Genomic DNA, 18,047 nt, shown 5'->3' on the forward strand with positions numbered 1-18,047 from the left:
TAGAAGGTTGAGGGGGGACTTGATAGAGGTATTTTAAATTATGAGGGGGATAGATAGAGTTGACGTGGATAGGCTTTTTCCATTGAGAGCGTGGGAGATTCAAACAAGAGGACATGAGTTGAGAGTTAAGGGGAAAAAGTTTAGGCGTAACATGAGGGGGAACTTCTTTACTCAGAGAGTGGTAGCTGTGTGGAACGAGCTTCCAGTAGAATTCGTAGAGGCAGGTTCGATTTTGTCATTTAAAAAAAAATTGGATAGATATATGGACAGGAAGGGAATGGAGGGTTATGGGCTGAGTGCAGGTAGATGGGACTAGGTGAGAGTAAGCGATCGGCACAGACTAGAAGGGCCGAGATGGCCTGTTTCTGTGCTGTAATTGTTATATGGTTACATTGCTGCCAAAATCAAAGGGAGCTTGGTATAACAATACAGCCAAGATTACTCATCTCAAAATACTCTTCCTACTTTTGTGTTACACCTGCAGCTAGAAGTGGCAGCAGAGCCTCCCCCGTTACTCGGCCCGACCCAGAGCACACGACGACGTGACCCGCCGATCGATTCCCACGGGATGCGTCCACCAACCTCAAAGTGCTGCCAACAACACACTGCATCAATGGAAACCTGGAAAGATGCACTATTTACTGAGGAAGCATGGGAAAAGAGCTGGGCTGATGGTCAGATTAGAGCTGACGGGCTTCAGGGTCCCTTTGCCCACCATCCTACTAGCTAATGTGCAAGCCATAGAGAACAAGGGAACAAGATGGATGATCTTAAAGGGAGGCTCACCTACTGCAGGGAGATGCAGAACTGCTGTGTATTCTGTTTCACTGAGACCTGGCTCTCCCCTGCCACCCCCGACTGTGCCATCCAATTTTCGATCCATTGGATGGACCGTACGGCGTCTTCGGGCAAGACGAGGGGAGGTGGTGTCTGCCTACTGATCAACACTGCGTGGTGCTCAGACACAGTGACACTGACAAGCTCCTGCAGCCCAGACCAGGAACACCTGTCGGTGAAGTGTCGTCCCTACTATCTGCCACGGGAATTCACCTCGGTCATACTGACAGCAGTCTACATTCCGCCCCCAGGCGGACGTGGAGTCTGCTCTGAACATACTGTATGCCAACACCAGTGAACTTGAGACCAGGTATCCGGAGGCTTTGCTCATTACAGCCGGGGACTTTAACCAGGCCAACCTCAGAAAGGCACTGCCAAAGTTATACCAACGTGTCTCCTGCCCCACTAGAGGCCCGAATATACTTGACCACTGCTACATAGCGGTCAAAGATGCCTACCGTTCCATCCCACGACCTCACTTCAGAAAATCGGACCATCAGGCCGTACTCCTCCTCCTGGCTTACAAACAGAAACTGAAGTGGGAGGTCACAGTGTCAAAAGTAGTGTCGCGTTGGACGGAGGAAATGGATGAGGTCCTCTGTGACTGCTTTGAATCGGTGGACTGGTTAGTATTCAAGGACTCAGCAGCTAACTTCGATGAGTATGCCTCAGCTATCATGGACTTTATTTGGAAATGCACGGAGGACTCTGTCTCTCGCAAGACGATCCGGGTATTCCCAAACCGGAAACCTTGGATGAATTATGAGGTCAAGTCCCTTTTAAAAGCTAGAGCTGTGGCTTTTAGGTCCGGGGATCCCAGTGGCTACACGGAATCCAGGTGTGAACTCCGGAAAGCCATTAAGGGCGCCAAGAGGCAATATCGAGCCAAGTTGGAAGCCCAGGCTAACCAAAGGGATGCCAGTAGACTATGGCAGGGTCTAAATGAGATCACTGGGCGCAAAGAAAAAGCTGGGAATATCAATAACTGTGGCGCTTCTCTTCCTGATGAACTTAACGTATTCTACGCAAGATTCAAACAGAAGAGGAGTGTCCCACTCCCTCCGGATGAACCTGACCTGGTGGCATTCAGATTCATTGTCACCAAGGAGGATGTTAGAAGGGCCTTCCTGAAGATAAATCCAAGGAAGGCGACGGGCCCAAATGGCATCCCAGGACAGGTTCTCCAGGCCTGTGCAAGCGAGCTAGCTGGAGCGTTTGCTGACATCTTCAACTGCTCCTTGCTTCAGTCTAAGATTCCCTCGTGTTTTAAGAAAGCAACGATAATCCCAGTGCCGAAGAAGAGCAAGGTGGCATACCTGAATGACTATCAACCTGTGGCTCTGACATCAATTGCTGTGAAGTGCTTCAAGAGATTGGTTATGGCACACATCAACTACAGCCTCGACGCTTTGCAATTCGCCTACCGGAGCAACAAGTCAACGGCAGATGCCATCTCTCTTGCCCTACATTCCTCCTTAGAACACCTGGAGAATAAAGACAAATACGTTAGGCTCCTTTTCATTGACTACAGCTCTGCCTTTAATACCATCATTCCAAATAATCTGATTCCTAAACTCCGGAACCTGGGCCTTAGCACTCAGATTTGCAGCTGGATCTTCAACTTCCTCACAGACAGGACCCAGGCTGTAAAAAAAATAGGGGACAAGTTCTCCTCTACAATCACTCTGAGCACTGGTGCCCCACAAGGCTGTGTACTCAGCCCCCTGCTGTACTCACTGTACACCCATGATTGTGTAGCCAAGTTTCCATCAAACTCAATATAAGTTTGCTGATGACACAACAATTGTAGGCTGTATCTCGGGTAATGATGAGTTTGAGTACAGAGAGGAAATTAAGAACCTGGTGGCATGGTGCAAAGACAATAACCTATCCCTCAACGTCAGCAAGACGAAGGAATTGGTTGTTGACTTCAGAAGGAGTAGTGGACTGCATGACCCAACTTACATCGATGGTGCGCAAGTGGAACAGGTCAAAAGCTTTAAGTTCCTCGGGGTCAATATCACAAATGACCTGACTTGGTCCAACCAAGCAGAGTCCACTGACAAGAAGGCCCACCGGCACCTTTACTTCCTGAGAAAACTAAAGAAATTTGGCCTGTCCCCTAAAATCCTCACTAATTTTTATAGATGTACCGTAGAAAGCATTCTTTTAGGGTGCATCACAACCTGGTATGGAAGTTGTCCTGTCCAAGACCGAAAGAAGCTGCAGAAGATTGTAAACACGGCGCAGCACATCACACAAACCAATCTTCCATCCTTGGACTCACTTTACACCGCACGCTGTCGGAGCAGTGCTGCCAGGATAATCAAGTACATGACCAACCCAGCCGACACACTTTTCGTCCCTCTTCCCTCCGGGTGAAGGCTCAGGAGCTTGAAGACTCGTACGGCCAGATTTGGGAACAGCTTCTTTCCAACTGTGATAAGACTGCTGAACGGATCCTGACCCAGATCTGGGCCGTACCCTCCAAATATCCGGACCTGTCTCTCGGTTTTTTTGCACTACCTTACTTTCCAATTTCCTATTTTCTATTTATGATTTATAATTTATTTTAATATTTACTAATTTTAACTATTTTTAATATTTAATATTTGTAATCCAGGGAGTGGGAAGCGCAGGATCAAATATCACTGTGATGATTGTACGTTCTAGTATCAATTGTTTGGCGACAATAAAGTATGAAGTATCTACATCTGGAACAGGCCAGAAAGCCAGCTTTCTGACCCTTTACAATCTTCACTTACATCCTAGATTTAAATACAAACTGTTGATAACCATAATGTTTATAATTTACTTATAATTACCATTTAAAATTGGTTTAAACATGTACTTTAAAGACAAATTAAATATATTTGCTATTACTTCTTTGCTTGCACAACACAATATGTTTATTTCGTTCCAGTCTCTGGTATGGAGAATCACAATTACTCACTTCCTTTAGAGACTAGATTGTACGCTTTGATATTCACAATGTGCATTTTCCTACATGTCATGGTTTTGAGAAACCTTCCTTTAATTAGTCGGATTTTTGTTTTTTTTAAAAATGTATGCTGCTGAAAAATCTTAGTTAGGTGAAACTGGCATTAAAAGTAATTCAAAACAGAAAATCTTCAAATTGCTGCACTGAGAGATCTACATGTGGCACGTGGCCAAGTGGTTAGGGTGTTGGACTGATGATCTGAAGGTCATAGGTTCAAGTCTTGGACAGGGCAGTGTGTTGTGTCTTTGAGCAAGGCATGGTTAGGGTTAGGGTTATCTCAGTTGCTTCATGTCACAGAAACAGGCATAAGCACTGGCCACAAGGCTTGGGAGAGACTTTAACTTTTAACTGGGAGATCTACACTCACTTTATTAGGTATACCTGTTCTTTAATGCAAATACCTAATTAGCCATTCATGTGGCAACAACTCAATGCATTACAGCATGCAGACATGGTCAAGAGGTTCGTAAACACAAAATACTCTGCAGATGCTGAGGTCAAAGCAACACTCACAACACTCTGGAGGAACTCAGCGGGTCAGGCAGCATCCGTGGAAACGATCAGTCAACGTTTTGGGCCGGAACCCTCTGTCAGGACTGTAGGGGGAAGGGACAGAGGCCCTATAAAGAGGGTGGGGGAGGGTGGGAAGGAGAAGGCTGGTAGGTTCCAGGTGAAAAACCAGTAAGGGGAAAGATAAAGGGGTGGGGGAGGGGAAGCAGGGAGGTGATAGGCAGGAAAGGTGAAGAAGGAATAGGGGAAAACACAATGGGTAGTAGAAGGAGGCAGAACCATGAGGGAGGTGTTAGGCAGCTGGGGGAGGGGGCAGAGTGACATAGGGATAGGGGAAGGGAGGGGGAGGGAATTACCGGAAGTTGAGAATTCTATGTTCATACCAAGGGACTGGAGACTACCTAGACGGTATATGAGGTGTTGCTCCTCCAACCTGAGTTTAGCCTCATCATGGCAGTAGAGGAGGCCATGTATGGACATATCCAAATGGGAATGGGAAGCAGAGTTGAAGTGGGTGGCAACCGAGAGATCCTGCCTGTTGTGGCGGATGGAGTGGAGGTGCTCGACCAAGCGGTCCCCCAATCTGCGATGTAGAGGAGGCTGCACCTAGAACATCAGATGCAATAGATGACCCCAACAGACTCACAAGTGAAGTGTTGCCTCACCTGGAAGGACTGTTTGGGGCCCTGAATGGTGGCAAAAGAGGAGGTGTAGGGACAGGTGCAGCACTTACGCTTACAGGAATAAGTGCCAGGTGGGAGATTCTTGGGGAGGGACGTGTGGACCAGGGAGTCGCAGAGGGACTGATCCCTGTTCAGTTGTTATTCAGGCAGACCAAACATTAGAATGGAGAAGAAATGTGATCTAAGTGACTTTGACAGTGGAATGATTGTTGGTGGTTTGAGTGTCTCAGAAACTGCTAGTCTGGGATTTTCACACACAGACTCTAGAGTTTACAGAGAATGGTGCAAAAAAACAACCAGAGAGCGAAAATGTCTTGTTAATGAGAATGACTTTTGTATGCAGTACCCCTTGCTCCAAAGTTCAAAGGAAATTTTTATCAGAGTACATACATGTCGCCACATTTCTGTGGGCATACTTAACAAATCTAACTGTAAACAGGATCTGTAAATAGTAAATATCAGGAACTATAAACAAACTGTTCAAATGCAGATAATAAATAAATAGCAATAAATAGCAATAAATAATGAGCATCAAATAACAAAATAACAGAGCCCTTAAATGAGTGTAGTTATCCCCTTTTATTCAAGAGTCTGATGGCTGAGGGGTAGTAACTGTTCTTGCACCTGGTGATGTGAGTCCTGAGGCACCCGTACCTTTTACCTGATGGCAGCAGCGAGAAAAGAGCATGGCCTGGGTGGTGAGGATCTTTGATGATGGATGCTGCTTTTCTACAGCAACGTTTCATGTAGATGTGCTCAATGGTTGGGAGTGTTTTACCTGTGATGTACTGGGCTAAAGCAGTAGCATTCCATTAACTTTTCTAATTACTTGCAGTACTTACATGCTAACCTCTTGTGAATCATGCACTCATACCTTCTTCTCAGTCAGCAATTGCATAACAGTCAGATAATGCTTTTTTATTGTTCCGAACCAGAAATGAGAAAATTCATATTTTCCTTGTTTTATTTCTTTTACCAAATCTTCATCCACTTAATTTATTCATTTAACTTACCTATATTCTTCTGTAACTTCTCTATTTTTTCTTCACAATTTATTATCCTACCGACCTCTGTAACAGTAACTGTACTCTTGGTCCCCTCATTTACAAAAATTGTAACAAATTGAGAGCGAGTATTGATCGTCATGCAACACCAAATTGTTACATTTACCAATCAGAAAAAGATTCATTAGTACTTTCCATCTGCTTTCTGTTAGCCAGCCAGTCTTCCATTCACGCCAGTACTTTTAACTCCTAAACCATGTTTCTTTTTAATTTTTGGTAACCTTAGATGCAGTTCCTTCAAATGCCTTCCATAAATCTAAATATAGTACATTTACTGGTTCACCTTGCTTTGAAGAATGCTAATAAACTGGACAATAAGTTTGTTGACTTTGTCTGAATACCATGAATTTTTCCAAGTGCTATGCTTTAACATCTTTTATCAAAGTTTCTAAAATCTGTCATAGAGTAAGTTATAGTCACAGAGAGACATACAGCACCCAAACCAGATTTTCATCCCAACACGTCCACACTGTTGATCAAACACCTATTTACACTAGTCATTGCTTTTAGTCTCCCCACTTTCTCATCAACTTACCCCAGATTCTATTACTCACCGTACACTATGAGCAATCTATAGGGACCAGTTAGCCTACTGGCCTGCATGTCTTCAGGATGTATGGGAAAAAAAACACACCTGTCGGAAGAATGTGCAACCATCACACAGCCAGTCTCCAAGAGGTCAGAATTGAACCTGGGGCACTGGAGCTGCAAGAGAGCAACTTTACTAACTGCCTTCAAGTTAAAGGTAACTGACCTCTAATTTTCTGCTTTGTCTCCCAATCTTATTGAATGAAGGAATATTTGATACCTTTTAAACAAATAGAACTTTGTCTAATTGTCAGAAGGGAACTTTGAAAAATTACTCCAATTTACTAGCCATTTTCTTTTAAATCTTGGGTGAAATATGTCAGGACTCAGAAACTTGATAGCTCCAAAAATCATTCAAAACCACATCCCTCGTAATTGTAACCTTCCATTGCTTTTCTTTCCTTTCCTTTGCGATTCCAAATTAACAGCTACCTCAGTTACATTACACATTTCCGCTATGGGAAATACACCTTTTAATTCCACAGATTTACTAACTCAGTTTAATTTGTTGTAAGAGTGCTGGTAAATGATGGGTACGTAATGGTTGGCATAGAAATGATGGGCTAAAGGATCTCCTTCTACAATATACAATTTTTAAATATCCACAGAAATACTTGGTTTTTACATTTCCACTAGCTTTCTCTCATACTCATTTCTTCCTTTTTATTACTTTAGTTATTCTTTGTTGTTTTTATTGGAATTGATTTATCATTGTCAAAAGCCCCAAGATACAGTGAGAAATTAGTTTTGCAAATTGATCAGATTACTAGATAACACATTGAGGTGGAACAAGATAAAACAATAACAATACCAAGAAAGTGCAGTGCAAGAAAACAATTAAGTGCAAGATCATAATGAGGTAGATTGAGAGGTGAAGCAACGCACACAAAATGCTGGAGGAACTCAGCAGGCCAGGCACAGTCAACGTTTTGAGCCAAGACCCTTCAGTAGTCTTCCTCCAGCATTTTGTGCGTGTTGCTTGGATTTTCAGCATCTGTAGATTTTCTTTTGTTTGAGATTGTGAGGTGCATTGTATTCTGTACAGTCTTCTGAATAGCCATTCAAAAACCTGCAATTATATTTTGTTCAAAGGATATGTGCAGGTCAAACTGATTTTTGTTTTACATACAGAGAGATAGTGCTGGGTGCCTGGAATGCACAGACGGGGGGGGGAGAGGGGGGCACTGGCAGCAAATACGACAGAGGCATTTAAGGGGCTGTTAGATAGGCACATGGATGTGTAGAGAATGGAGGGATATTGTCATTGTGTAGGCAAAAGGGTTGATTTAGTTTTTAATTACTAGTTTAATTACTGTAGTTCAGCACAACATTGTGGATCGAAGGGCATGTTCCTGTGTTGTACTGATCTATATGATTCATTTCAAGTGTAATAAATAAAAATAAGTAATTTCTTATCTCCAATCAAACCATTTATGTATCCTGTTTGGCTGAACTCAAGACGTTCCTCTCAATTGCACCAAAACCATCATTAATTAACTTGCGAAACAAAGTACATCTTTCAATATCCATTCAGCTACCAGATCTCTGTAATGACCACCAGGACACCCTTGTTATTTCTAATTGCTATCATGGATCCACTTTGCTGAATGCTCATACATTCAGATGCTGAACTTTTTGCTTTGTCCTTTATTATCTCTGTAACTTGTAACCTCAACAAATGTTTTCTCTTAAATTTTTACTCCTTCCTGTCACAGTACATTTATCATTTCCCAAATGAATACCTTACCTCTACTGTTCAATTGAATACATTTTAGCAACTTTGATCCTTACCCCCCCTCCACCAATTAATTTCAAATCCTTTTTATTGCCTTAGTTGTACCAGTAGAGTAACAGAAAATGCAAGTTTACCTTTCTAATTAACACACACACAAAGTGCTGGAGGAATCAGGTCAGGCAGCATCTATGGAAATGAACTAACAGTCGACGTATCAGGTGGAGACTCTTCATCAGAACTGGAAAGACAGGCAGAAGCAGCCAGAATAAGGTGGGGGAGGAGAAGGAGTGCAAGATAGAAGGTCACAAACAAAAGAAAATCTGCAGATGCTGGAAATCCAAAGTAACACACACACACACACACACACACACACAAAATGCTGGAGGAACTCAGCAGACCAGGCAGCATTTATGGAAGAGTAAATATTCGACGTTTCGGGCCGAGACACATCATAACGACTGGAAAGGAAGGTTGGCGGGGGGGGGGGTTAGAAATAGAAGGTGATAGGTGAAGTCAACTGATGTTTTGTGGTGGTCAGTGAAACCAATTACTGGGTGCGGGACATCTCTGTCTACACAAGGGAAGACAATAGCTGAATGCTCCTGCTATTAGCACATTGTTAAATGTGTATCCCTGCCACTCAATACACAATTCAGTCACCTGTTCTGTCAATTAACATTCTAGTTAGTTGTAAATTCATGTGGAACTTGAACAAATGGGGAGTCTGAAAGGAGTAGGTGAAGGGTCTCAACCTGAAACGTCAACTGTTCATTCATTTCCATAGATGCTGCCTGACCTGCTGAGTTCCTACAGGAGAGACAGAGAGACAGAGAGACAGAGAGACAGATTAGATTTTGCATACCTGGCTTTTTGAACAAACACCAATATTGAAAATTCAAAGGGATTCTGCAAAATTGGGATGTGCTGCCATTGTAAATATGTCATTCTGTAAATTTTCCCAACTATATTCCAAATAGTCACAGAGAAGTACAGCACAGAAACAGGCCCTTCAGCCCCTCTAGTCCATTCCAAAACCATTTAAACTGCACCGACACCATAGCCCTCAAAACCCTAACTTCTATTCAACATTGAAATCGAGCTTGCAGCCACCAATTGTGCTGGCAGCTCATTTCATAATCCCACGACCCTCTGAGTACAGAAGTTTCCCCTCATGTTCCCCTTAAACTTTTCACCTTTAACCCATGTTGTAGTCCTACCTAACCTCAGTGGAAAAAGCCTGCTTACATTTACCCTATCCATACCCCTCGTAATTTTGTATACCTCTATCAAATCTCCCCTCAATCTTCCACATTTCAAGGAATAAAGTCCAAACCTATTCAATCTTTCCTTATAACTCAGGTCCTCCAGACCTGGTAACATCCTTGTAAATTTTCTCTGTACTATTTCCACCTGATTTACATCTTTCCTTTAGGCAGGTGACCAAAACTGCATACAATATTCCAGATTAGGCCTCACCAATATCATATACAACTTCAACATAACATGCAACACACATCAAAGTTGCTGGTGAACGCAGCAGGCCAGGCAGCATCTCTAGGAAGAGGTATAGTCGACGTTTCAGGCCGAGACCCTTCGTCAGGACTAACTGAAGGAAGAGCTATTAAGAGATTTGAAAGTGGGAGGGGGAGGGGGAGATCCAAAATGATAGGAGAAGATGGGAGGGGGAGGGATGGAGCCAAGAGCTGGACAGGTGATTGGCAAAGGGGATATGAGAGGATCATGGGACAGGAGGCCCAGGGAGAAGGAAAAGGGGAGGGGAGGGGGACCCAGAGGATGGGCAAGGGGTATAGTGAGGGGGACAGAGGGAGAAAAAGGAGAGTGAGAGAAAGAATGTGTGTATAAAAATAAATAACGGATGGGGTACGAGGGGGAGGTGGGGCATTAGCGGAAGCTAGAGAAGTCAATGTTCATGCCATCAGGTTGGAGGCTACCCAGACGGAATATAAGGTGTTGTTCCTCCAACCTGAGTGTGGCTTCATCTTTACAGTAGAGGAGGCCGTGGATAGACATGTCAGAATGGGAATGGGATGTGGAATTAAAATGTGTGGCCACTGGGAGATCCTGCTTTCTCTGGCGGACAGAGCGTAGATGTTCAGCAAAGCGGTCTCCCAGTCTGCGTCGGGTCTCGCCAAATACAGGAGGCCACATTGGGAGCACCGGACGCAGTATATCACCCCAGCCAACTCACAGGTGAAGTGTCGCCTCACCTGGAAGGACTGTCTGCGGTCCTGAATGGTGGTAAGGGAGGAAGTGTAAGGGCATGTATAGCACTTGTTCTGCTTACAAGGATAAGTGCCAGGAGGGAGATCAGTGGGGAGAGATGGGGGGGACGAATGGACAAGGGAGTCGCGTAGGGAGCGATCCCTGCGGAAAGCGGGGGGGGGGGGAGGGAAAGATGTGCTTAGTGGTGGGATCCCGTTGGAAGTGGCGGAAGTTACGGAGAATTATATGTTGGACCCGGAGGCTGGTGGGGTGGTAGGTGAGGACCAGGGGAACCCTATTCCTAGTGGGGTGGCGGGAGGATGGAGTGAGAGCAGATGTGTGTGAAATGGGAGAGATGCGTTTGAGAGCAGAGTTGATGGTGGAGGAAGGGAAGCCCCTTTCTTTAAAAAAAAGGAGGACAGCTGCCTCGTCCTGGTATGAAAAGCCTCATCCTGAGAGCAGATGCGGCGGAGACAGAGGAATTGCGAGAAGGGGATGGCATTTTTGCAAGAGACAGGGTGAGAAGAGGAATAGTCCAGATAGCTGTCCCATGATCCTCTCATATCCCCTTTGCCAATCACCTGTCCAGCTCTTGGCTCCATCCCTCCCCCTCCTGTCTTCTCCTATCATTTTGGATCTCCCCCTCCCCCTCCCACTTTCAAATCTCTTACTAACTCTTCCTTCAGTTAGTCCTGAAGGAGGGTCTCGGCCTGAAACATCAACTGTACCTCTTCCTAGAGATGCTGCCTGGCCTGCTGCATTCAGCGGCAACTTTGATGTGTGTTGCTTGAATTTCCAGCATCTGTAGAATTCCTGTTGTTCAACATCCCATCTCCTGTACTCAACACCTTGATTTATTTGCCAATGTGCCAAAAGCTTTCTTTACAACCCTATCTACCTGTGATGCCATTTTCAATGAATTATGTACCTGTATTCTCAGATTCCTTTGTTCCACTACACTCGTCAGTGCTCTACCATTCACCGTGTAAGACCTACCCTGGTTGGTCCTACCAAACTGCAACATCTCACATTTGTCTGCATTAAATTCCATCTGCCATTTTTCAGCCTATTTTTCTAGCTGGTCTAGATCAGTGGCTGCGAGGAGGGACAATATCATTTGGCGATATGAAATGATATGAGTCAGCTGCACCTTTCCTCATTCCCTGACACACACTGTTGAACTTGAACACCCACTCCTGGTCAGTCCGCAAGAATATTGTCAATATTAAACCGGTCTGCGGTGCAAAAAAGGCTGGGGACCCCTGGTCTAGATCCTACTGCAAGTTCTGATGGTCTTTCTCGCTGTCCACTACACCCCCAATCTTGATGTCATCTGCAAATTTGCTGATCCAGTTAACCATATAATCATCCAGATCACTGATTAAGATGACAACCAACCCAGCACCAATTCCTGCAGCACTCCACTAGTCACAGGCCTCCAATGAGGGAGGCACCCATCTACTACCACCCTCTAGCTTCTCCCACAAAGCCAATGTCTAATCCAGTTTACTACCTCATCTTGAATGCCGAGAGACTGAACCTTCTTGACCAACCTCCTGTGTGTGACCCTGTCAAATATTTTGCTAAAGTCCATGTAGACAACATCCACTGCCTTGCCTTCATTAACTTTTCTGGAAACTTCCTCAAAACTCTACAAGATTGGTTAGACATGAACTACCACACACAAAGCAACGCTGACTATCCTTAATCAGTCCATGTCTATCCAAATACTTATATATCCGGTCCCTTAGAATACCTTCCAATAACTTTCCCACTACTGATGTCAGGCTCAACGGCCTACAACTTTCTGGTTTACTTCTTAAACAGCAGGACAACATTGGCTATCTTCCAATCCTCCGGTATCTCACCTGTCTCCAAGGATGACTTAAATATTTCTGCTCGTGTCCCAGCAATTTCTGCACTTGCCTCTTGCAGGGTCCGAGGGAATACCTTGTCAGGCTCTGTGAATTTATCCACCCTAATTTGCTTAAGACAGCAAACACCTCCCCTTCTGTAATTTGAGGTCCATGACTTCACTGCTGCTTGCCTCACTTCTATAGATTCTGTGTCTGTCTCCCGAGTAAACACAGATGCAAAAAAAAATTAAGATTTTCCCCATCTCCTTTGGCTTTGTGCATAGATTACCATTCTATTCTTCCAGAGGACCAATTTTGTCCCTTGCAATCCTTTTGCTCTAAGCATATCTGTAGAATCCCTTAGGATTCTCCTTCACCTTGTCTGCTACGGCATCCTTTTTTTTTGCCCTCCTGATTTCTTTCTTAAGTGTTCTCTTGCATTTCTTATTCTCCACAAGTACCCTGTGTTAAAGTAAGTAGACAATTACAGCAATTAAAATTGTAGTTAATTGTTTATTGTTATCTTTGTGTTGAAGGAGTTATAAAACATTGTGTCAGGAGAAAGAGATTCTCTGGACTCTCTCTTGAAGGTTTACTGTGTGAATAAAAACTTTTATATTTGCTAGTTACAACCTCCATGTGCCTCAGCTTTAGTCAGTCATAATAGAACATAGAAAAGTAAAAGTACATATTCAAGGTCCTTTCAACCTCACACTGCTACAGTCGGAAGTTCCCATCTGCTTTTAAAAGGCAACAATTAAACCAGTGCCTAAGAAGCATAGTGCGAGCTGTCTTAATGACTATTGCCCGGTAGCACTCACATCTACAACAATGAAATTGCTTTGAGAGATTGGTCATGCTGAAATAAAGTCCTGCTTTAACAAGGACCTGACCCACTGTAATTTGCCTATTGACACAATAGGTCTACGGCAGACCCAATCTCAATGACTCTTCGCACGGCCTTAGACCACCTGGGCAATACAAACACCAGTCAGGATGCTGTTTGTTGACTATAGCTCTGTGTTTAACACCATCATTCCCACAGTCCTGATCGATAAGCCACAGAACCTGGGCCTCTGTACCTCCCTCTGCAATTTGATCCAAACCGAAAGACCACAGTCTGTGTGATATTTCCTTTTCACTGACAATCAACACTGGCACACCTCAGGAGTGTGTGCTTAGCCTACTGCTCTACTCTCTATATACCCATGACTGTTGCTAGGTATAGCTCAAATATCATCTATAAATTTGCTGATGATCAACCATTGTTGGTAGAATCTGAGATGGAGATAAGAGGGCATACAGGAGCGAGATATACCAGCTTGGTTGAGTGGTTTCAAGCAACAACTTGGCACTCAACATCAGTAAGATGAAAATGCTGATTGTGGACTTCAGGAAGGGTGAGATGAGGGAACATGAACCAATTCTCATAGAGGGATCAGAAGTGGAGAGAGTGAGCAATTTTAAGTTCCTGGGTATCAAGATCTCTGAGGATCTAACCTGGTCCCAACATATCGATGCAGCTATAAAGAACTCAATACAGTAGCTATATTTCATTAGAATTTTGAAGAGATTTGTCACCTAAAACACTTGAAAACGTCTATAGATGTACCATGGAGAGCATTCTAACAGGCTGCATCACTGTCTGGTTTGGAGGGGGGTGGGGAGTGGGAGCTACTGCATAGGACCAAAAGAAGCAACAGAAAGTTGTATTATGAGTCAGCTCCATCTTGGGTACCAGCCTCCATAGTATCTAAGACATCAAGGAGCTGTGCCTCAGAAAGGTAACGTCCATTATTAAGGATCCCCATCACTTAGGACATGCCCTCTTCTATTTTACATTTATACCTACTGTAGTTGATTTATTTACTTTTTCTTTCTATGTTATCATGCATTGCATTGTACTATTCTGCTATGTTAACAAGCTTCACAACACGTGCTGGTGATAATAAACCTGATTCTGATTCACGTCACCATACACAACTTTGAGATTCATTTTCTTACAGGCATTCACAGCAGAACAAAGAAATACAATAGAATCAATGAAAAATCGCACACAGAGACTATCAAATAACCAATGTGCTTATTATTGTTGTCACATGTACTGAGGTACAGGGAAAAATGTTGTTTTGCAACATATACAGGGCCTGTATTGTGCTGTAGATTTTCTATGTTTCTATGCATGCCATCCATATGGATCATTTCATTGCATCAGTGTATTGAGGTAGTGCAAGGAAAGTACAGTGCAGGTACACAATAAAGCACAAGGCTATAATGAGGTAAATTTGAGAGGTCAAAACTCCATCTTATAATCTGAGGGAAACATTCAATGGTCTTAGAACAGTGGAGTAGAAGCTGTCCTTGAGCCTGGTGGTACATGCTTTCAGTCTTGTGTGTCTGAGAGAGAATGTTTGAGGTGAGTGGGTTCTTTGATTATCTGGTTGCTTTACCAAAGCAGCAAGAAGTATAGAGTCCATGGATGGATGCTAGTTTCCATAATGTGCTGAGTTATGTCCAAAGCTCTCTGCAATGTCTTGTGGTCCTGGTCAGAGGAGTTGCTAACCAAGATGTGATGCATTCTGACAGGAAGCTTTCTCCAGTGCATCTATAAAAATCAGTGAAGGTCAAAAGAGACATGCCAAATTTCTTTAGCCTCCTTAGAAAGTAGAGGATCTGGTGTGCTTTCTTGGCTAAGCTCACTCCTAGTACAGCACTTGAACAGGCACTTCAGTTCGTGATGCTGTGCCAACCTAATTAAGCTAATAACAAATCCCTTCTGGGTTCCCCCAGCAGTTTCTGTTTTTATATTTTTACTGGAAAATGGAAAAAAAGGCACAAGAAGTCATATTAACTACCTTCGCGTTCAGCACATAACTTCCGCCATCTCCATCGGGATCCCACCACCAAACACATACCCCCCCCCAACACACACTTTCTGCTTTCCACAGGGATCACTCTCCACGTGGCGCCCTTATCCTTTCATCCCACTAATCTCCCTCCTGGTACTTTTCCTTGCAAATGGATCAAGTGCCATACCTGCCCCTACATCTCCTCTATCACTACCATTCAGGGCCACAAACAGTCCTTCCAGGTGAGGTAACACTTCACCTGTGTGTCTTTTGGGGTCATCTACTGATCCGCTGCTCCTAGTGTGGCCTCCTATATATCAGTGAGATCGGACGTAGATTGGGAGACCGCTTCGCCGAGCACCTACGCTCCATCCACCAGAAAAAAATGGGATCTCTCAGTAGCCACCCATTTCAATTCTACTACCCATTCCCATATGTCAGTCCACAGCCTCCTCTACTGTAAAGATGAAGCCACACTCAGGTTGGAGGAACAACACCTTACATTCCGTCTGGGTAGCCTCCAACCTGATGGCGTGAACATTGACTTCTCAAGCTTCCAGTAATTGTGCCCCCCCCCCCACCATTCCCCCATTCCTGTTTCCCTCTCTCATTTCATCTCCTTACCTGCCCAAGACCTCCCTCTGGTGCTCCTCCTCCTTCCTTTCCTTCCAGAGTCTTCAATCCTCTCATATCAGATTCCCCCTTCTCTTTTCTTTAAGGTGCTTGGAAGGAGGTAGAGAGGAGATGTCAGGTAAGTTGCTTTTTTTTTAAAAAGCAGAGCATGTTGAGTGTGTGGAATGGGCTGCCGGCGATGGTGGTGGAGGCGGATATGATCGGGTCTTTTAAGAGACTCCTGGATAGGTACATGGAGCTTAGAAAAATAGAGGGCTATGGGTAACCAGAGGTAATTTCTAAACTCAGTACATGTTCGGCACAGCATTGTGGGCCGAAGGGCCTGTATTGTGCTGTAGTTTTGCTTTGTTTTCCTAGATGCTCCCTGGCCTGCTGAGTTCCTCCAGCACTTTGTGTGTTGCTCAGATTTCCAGCCAGCCTCTGCAGATTTATTCTTGTTTGCTATTGGAGCCAATCTCACCTCTTCCTAGAGATGCTGCCTGGCCTGCTGCATTCACCAGCAACTTTGATGTGGGTTCCTTTTTTAAGATGTAGACTATATGGAAGCTTTCTTTCTTGTCATCAAAAACATTAAGTATTTGATTTAAATGGTTGTTAACAGTTTTAAGATCCTAACAAGCCAAGATAAATGCAAGTAAATCAAGAAATGGATACCTCAGAGTACTTTAGATGCAAAATGAGAAGAGCTTCAGCATTACACAATCTGACATACGAAATGCAGGATCAGATTTGCTATATCAATCAGGAATTAATTTTTGGCTGAGGCGGACTCCCTGCTATCCAGCTGACAAAGTCAGGATACAGCCCATGCAGGAACTGGTGCAATTTGGATCTTCCTGTTGCAACTGTGTTGATTGTGCACTAGTTTGACGAGATTCACACCAAATACAATGGGACTTGTTTGGATAATTAAATCTTGGCTGTATTTAGAAACTAAAAATAACTGTGACATGATTGGTGAATTTCTTAGTTTTTCCTTCACCCTAACACTACTTGTATTGTAAATGCCAAACATAAAATTGATTCCCAAAATTAAGGAAATTGTCTGACAAGATTATTTAATGTCATTTCCTCACATTAGGGTTTATATTCATTTATGTATGTATATAAATAATATGTCCATGGAGTGACAATAGTCTGTACATAAGGCGACTCTGACAGGAAATGATAAATGATAAAATAGTGGGTGTTGATCAGCCTGTTTGTGGAAAGCAACTGTTTTTGAGTCTGGTAGCCCTGATATGAATGCTATGTGGCCTCCTCCCTGATGGGAGTGAGGAAGATACAAAGAGAGATTAAGCAGAGTGGGCCTGTTCTCTCAAACTCAGAGTGTACAAGATGCAATTTCATTGAACCATTTAAATTCTTATGGAATTTAACACAGAAGGAAACTATAACTCTTTACCCCTGCATTCATTCCCTCTACTGTCAAAAGTTGTTGTTGTTCCGTTCCGCACCTTTTGGTATAATCGGGCAGTAACCTTGCTATTTCTTTAGCATTTGTTTGTTCTTTTTAATGAGGCCAAGTTGCTAGCTCGATGCTCAATCCAGCATGAATGGAAAGTGTGCAAGGAGCCAGCCAGATCTGAACCCAGGATCACTTGCCTCAAAGTCCAGTACAGATGCTACTACACCACAGACCAGCAACTGTCAAAGGTATTCAGCCTTAAATACTTACTCTTTCTTGCTCCATAAATGCTGTCTGACTTGCCCAGTGTTTCCAGTATTTTCCGAAACCTGCAAGATTTTTTTTTGTTCATTGAAATAAGATTTTTGAATAATAGAGAAATCTGAGCTGCTGGGGAGCAAGCAAGAAAGCAGAGTTGAGACCAAGACCTTTTCCTTCTCCTATTTCTTATGGTTGTATCATCCTGTATACATACAAGCAATCAACAGGGTACACAATGATTCAGTTCATAAGAAATGTCCATAAACCAACTTTTTTTGCAAGTTATAAACAAAAGACCAGATTTATGCTTGGTGCTTTTTTCATAGTATTCAAGGTGTAAAAGTATCTATTTAACAGCTGAGGAAGTGCAGGAAACAGTAATCAACAACACTGCATGTC

At 43.5% G+C, this 18,047-nt stretch overlaps 1 protein-coding gene across 5 annotated transcripts in view; it reads right to left on the minus strand.

Annotated features, from left to right (window-relative positions):
* The window catches only part of jam3b (junctional adhesion molecule 3b), a 152,372-nt gene that overhangs the window by 124,427 nt on the left and 9,898 nt on the right, over nt 1-18,047 (minus strand). For 2 of the 5 annotated variants that reach the window (XM_072283815.1, XM_072283817.1), the window contains exon 2: nt 2,262-2,321. The exons of 2 other annotated variants lie outside the window; for them this stretch is intronic. In XM_072283815.1, coding sequence (XP_072139916.1) covers nt 2,262-2,321 — 60 coding nt within the window. Of the gene's footprint in view, nt 1-2,153; nt 2,238-2,261; nt 2,322-18,047 lie in introns of those variants that run through there. One more of the 5 variants, XM_072283818.1, reaches the window with a different exon arrangement.

Source organism: Mobula birostris, chromosome 20 (genome assembly GCF_030028105.1).
Source record: "Mobula birostris isolate sMobBir1 chromosome 20, sMobBir1.hap1, whole genome shotgun sequence".
NCBI classification, from domain to species: Eukaryota; Metazoa; Chordata; class Chondrichthyes; order Myliobatiformes; family Myliobatidae; genus Mobula; species Mobula birostris.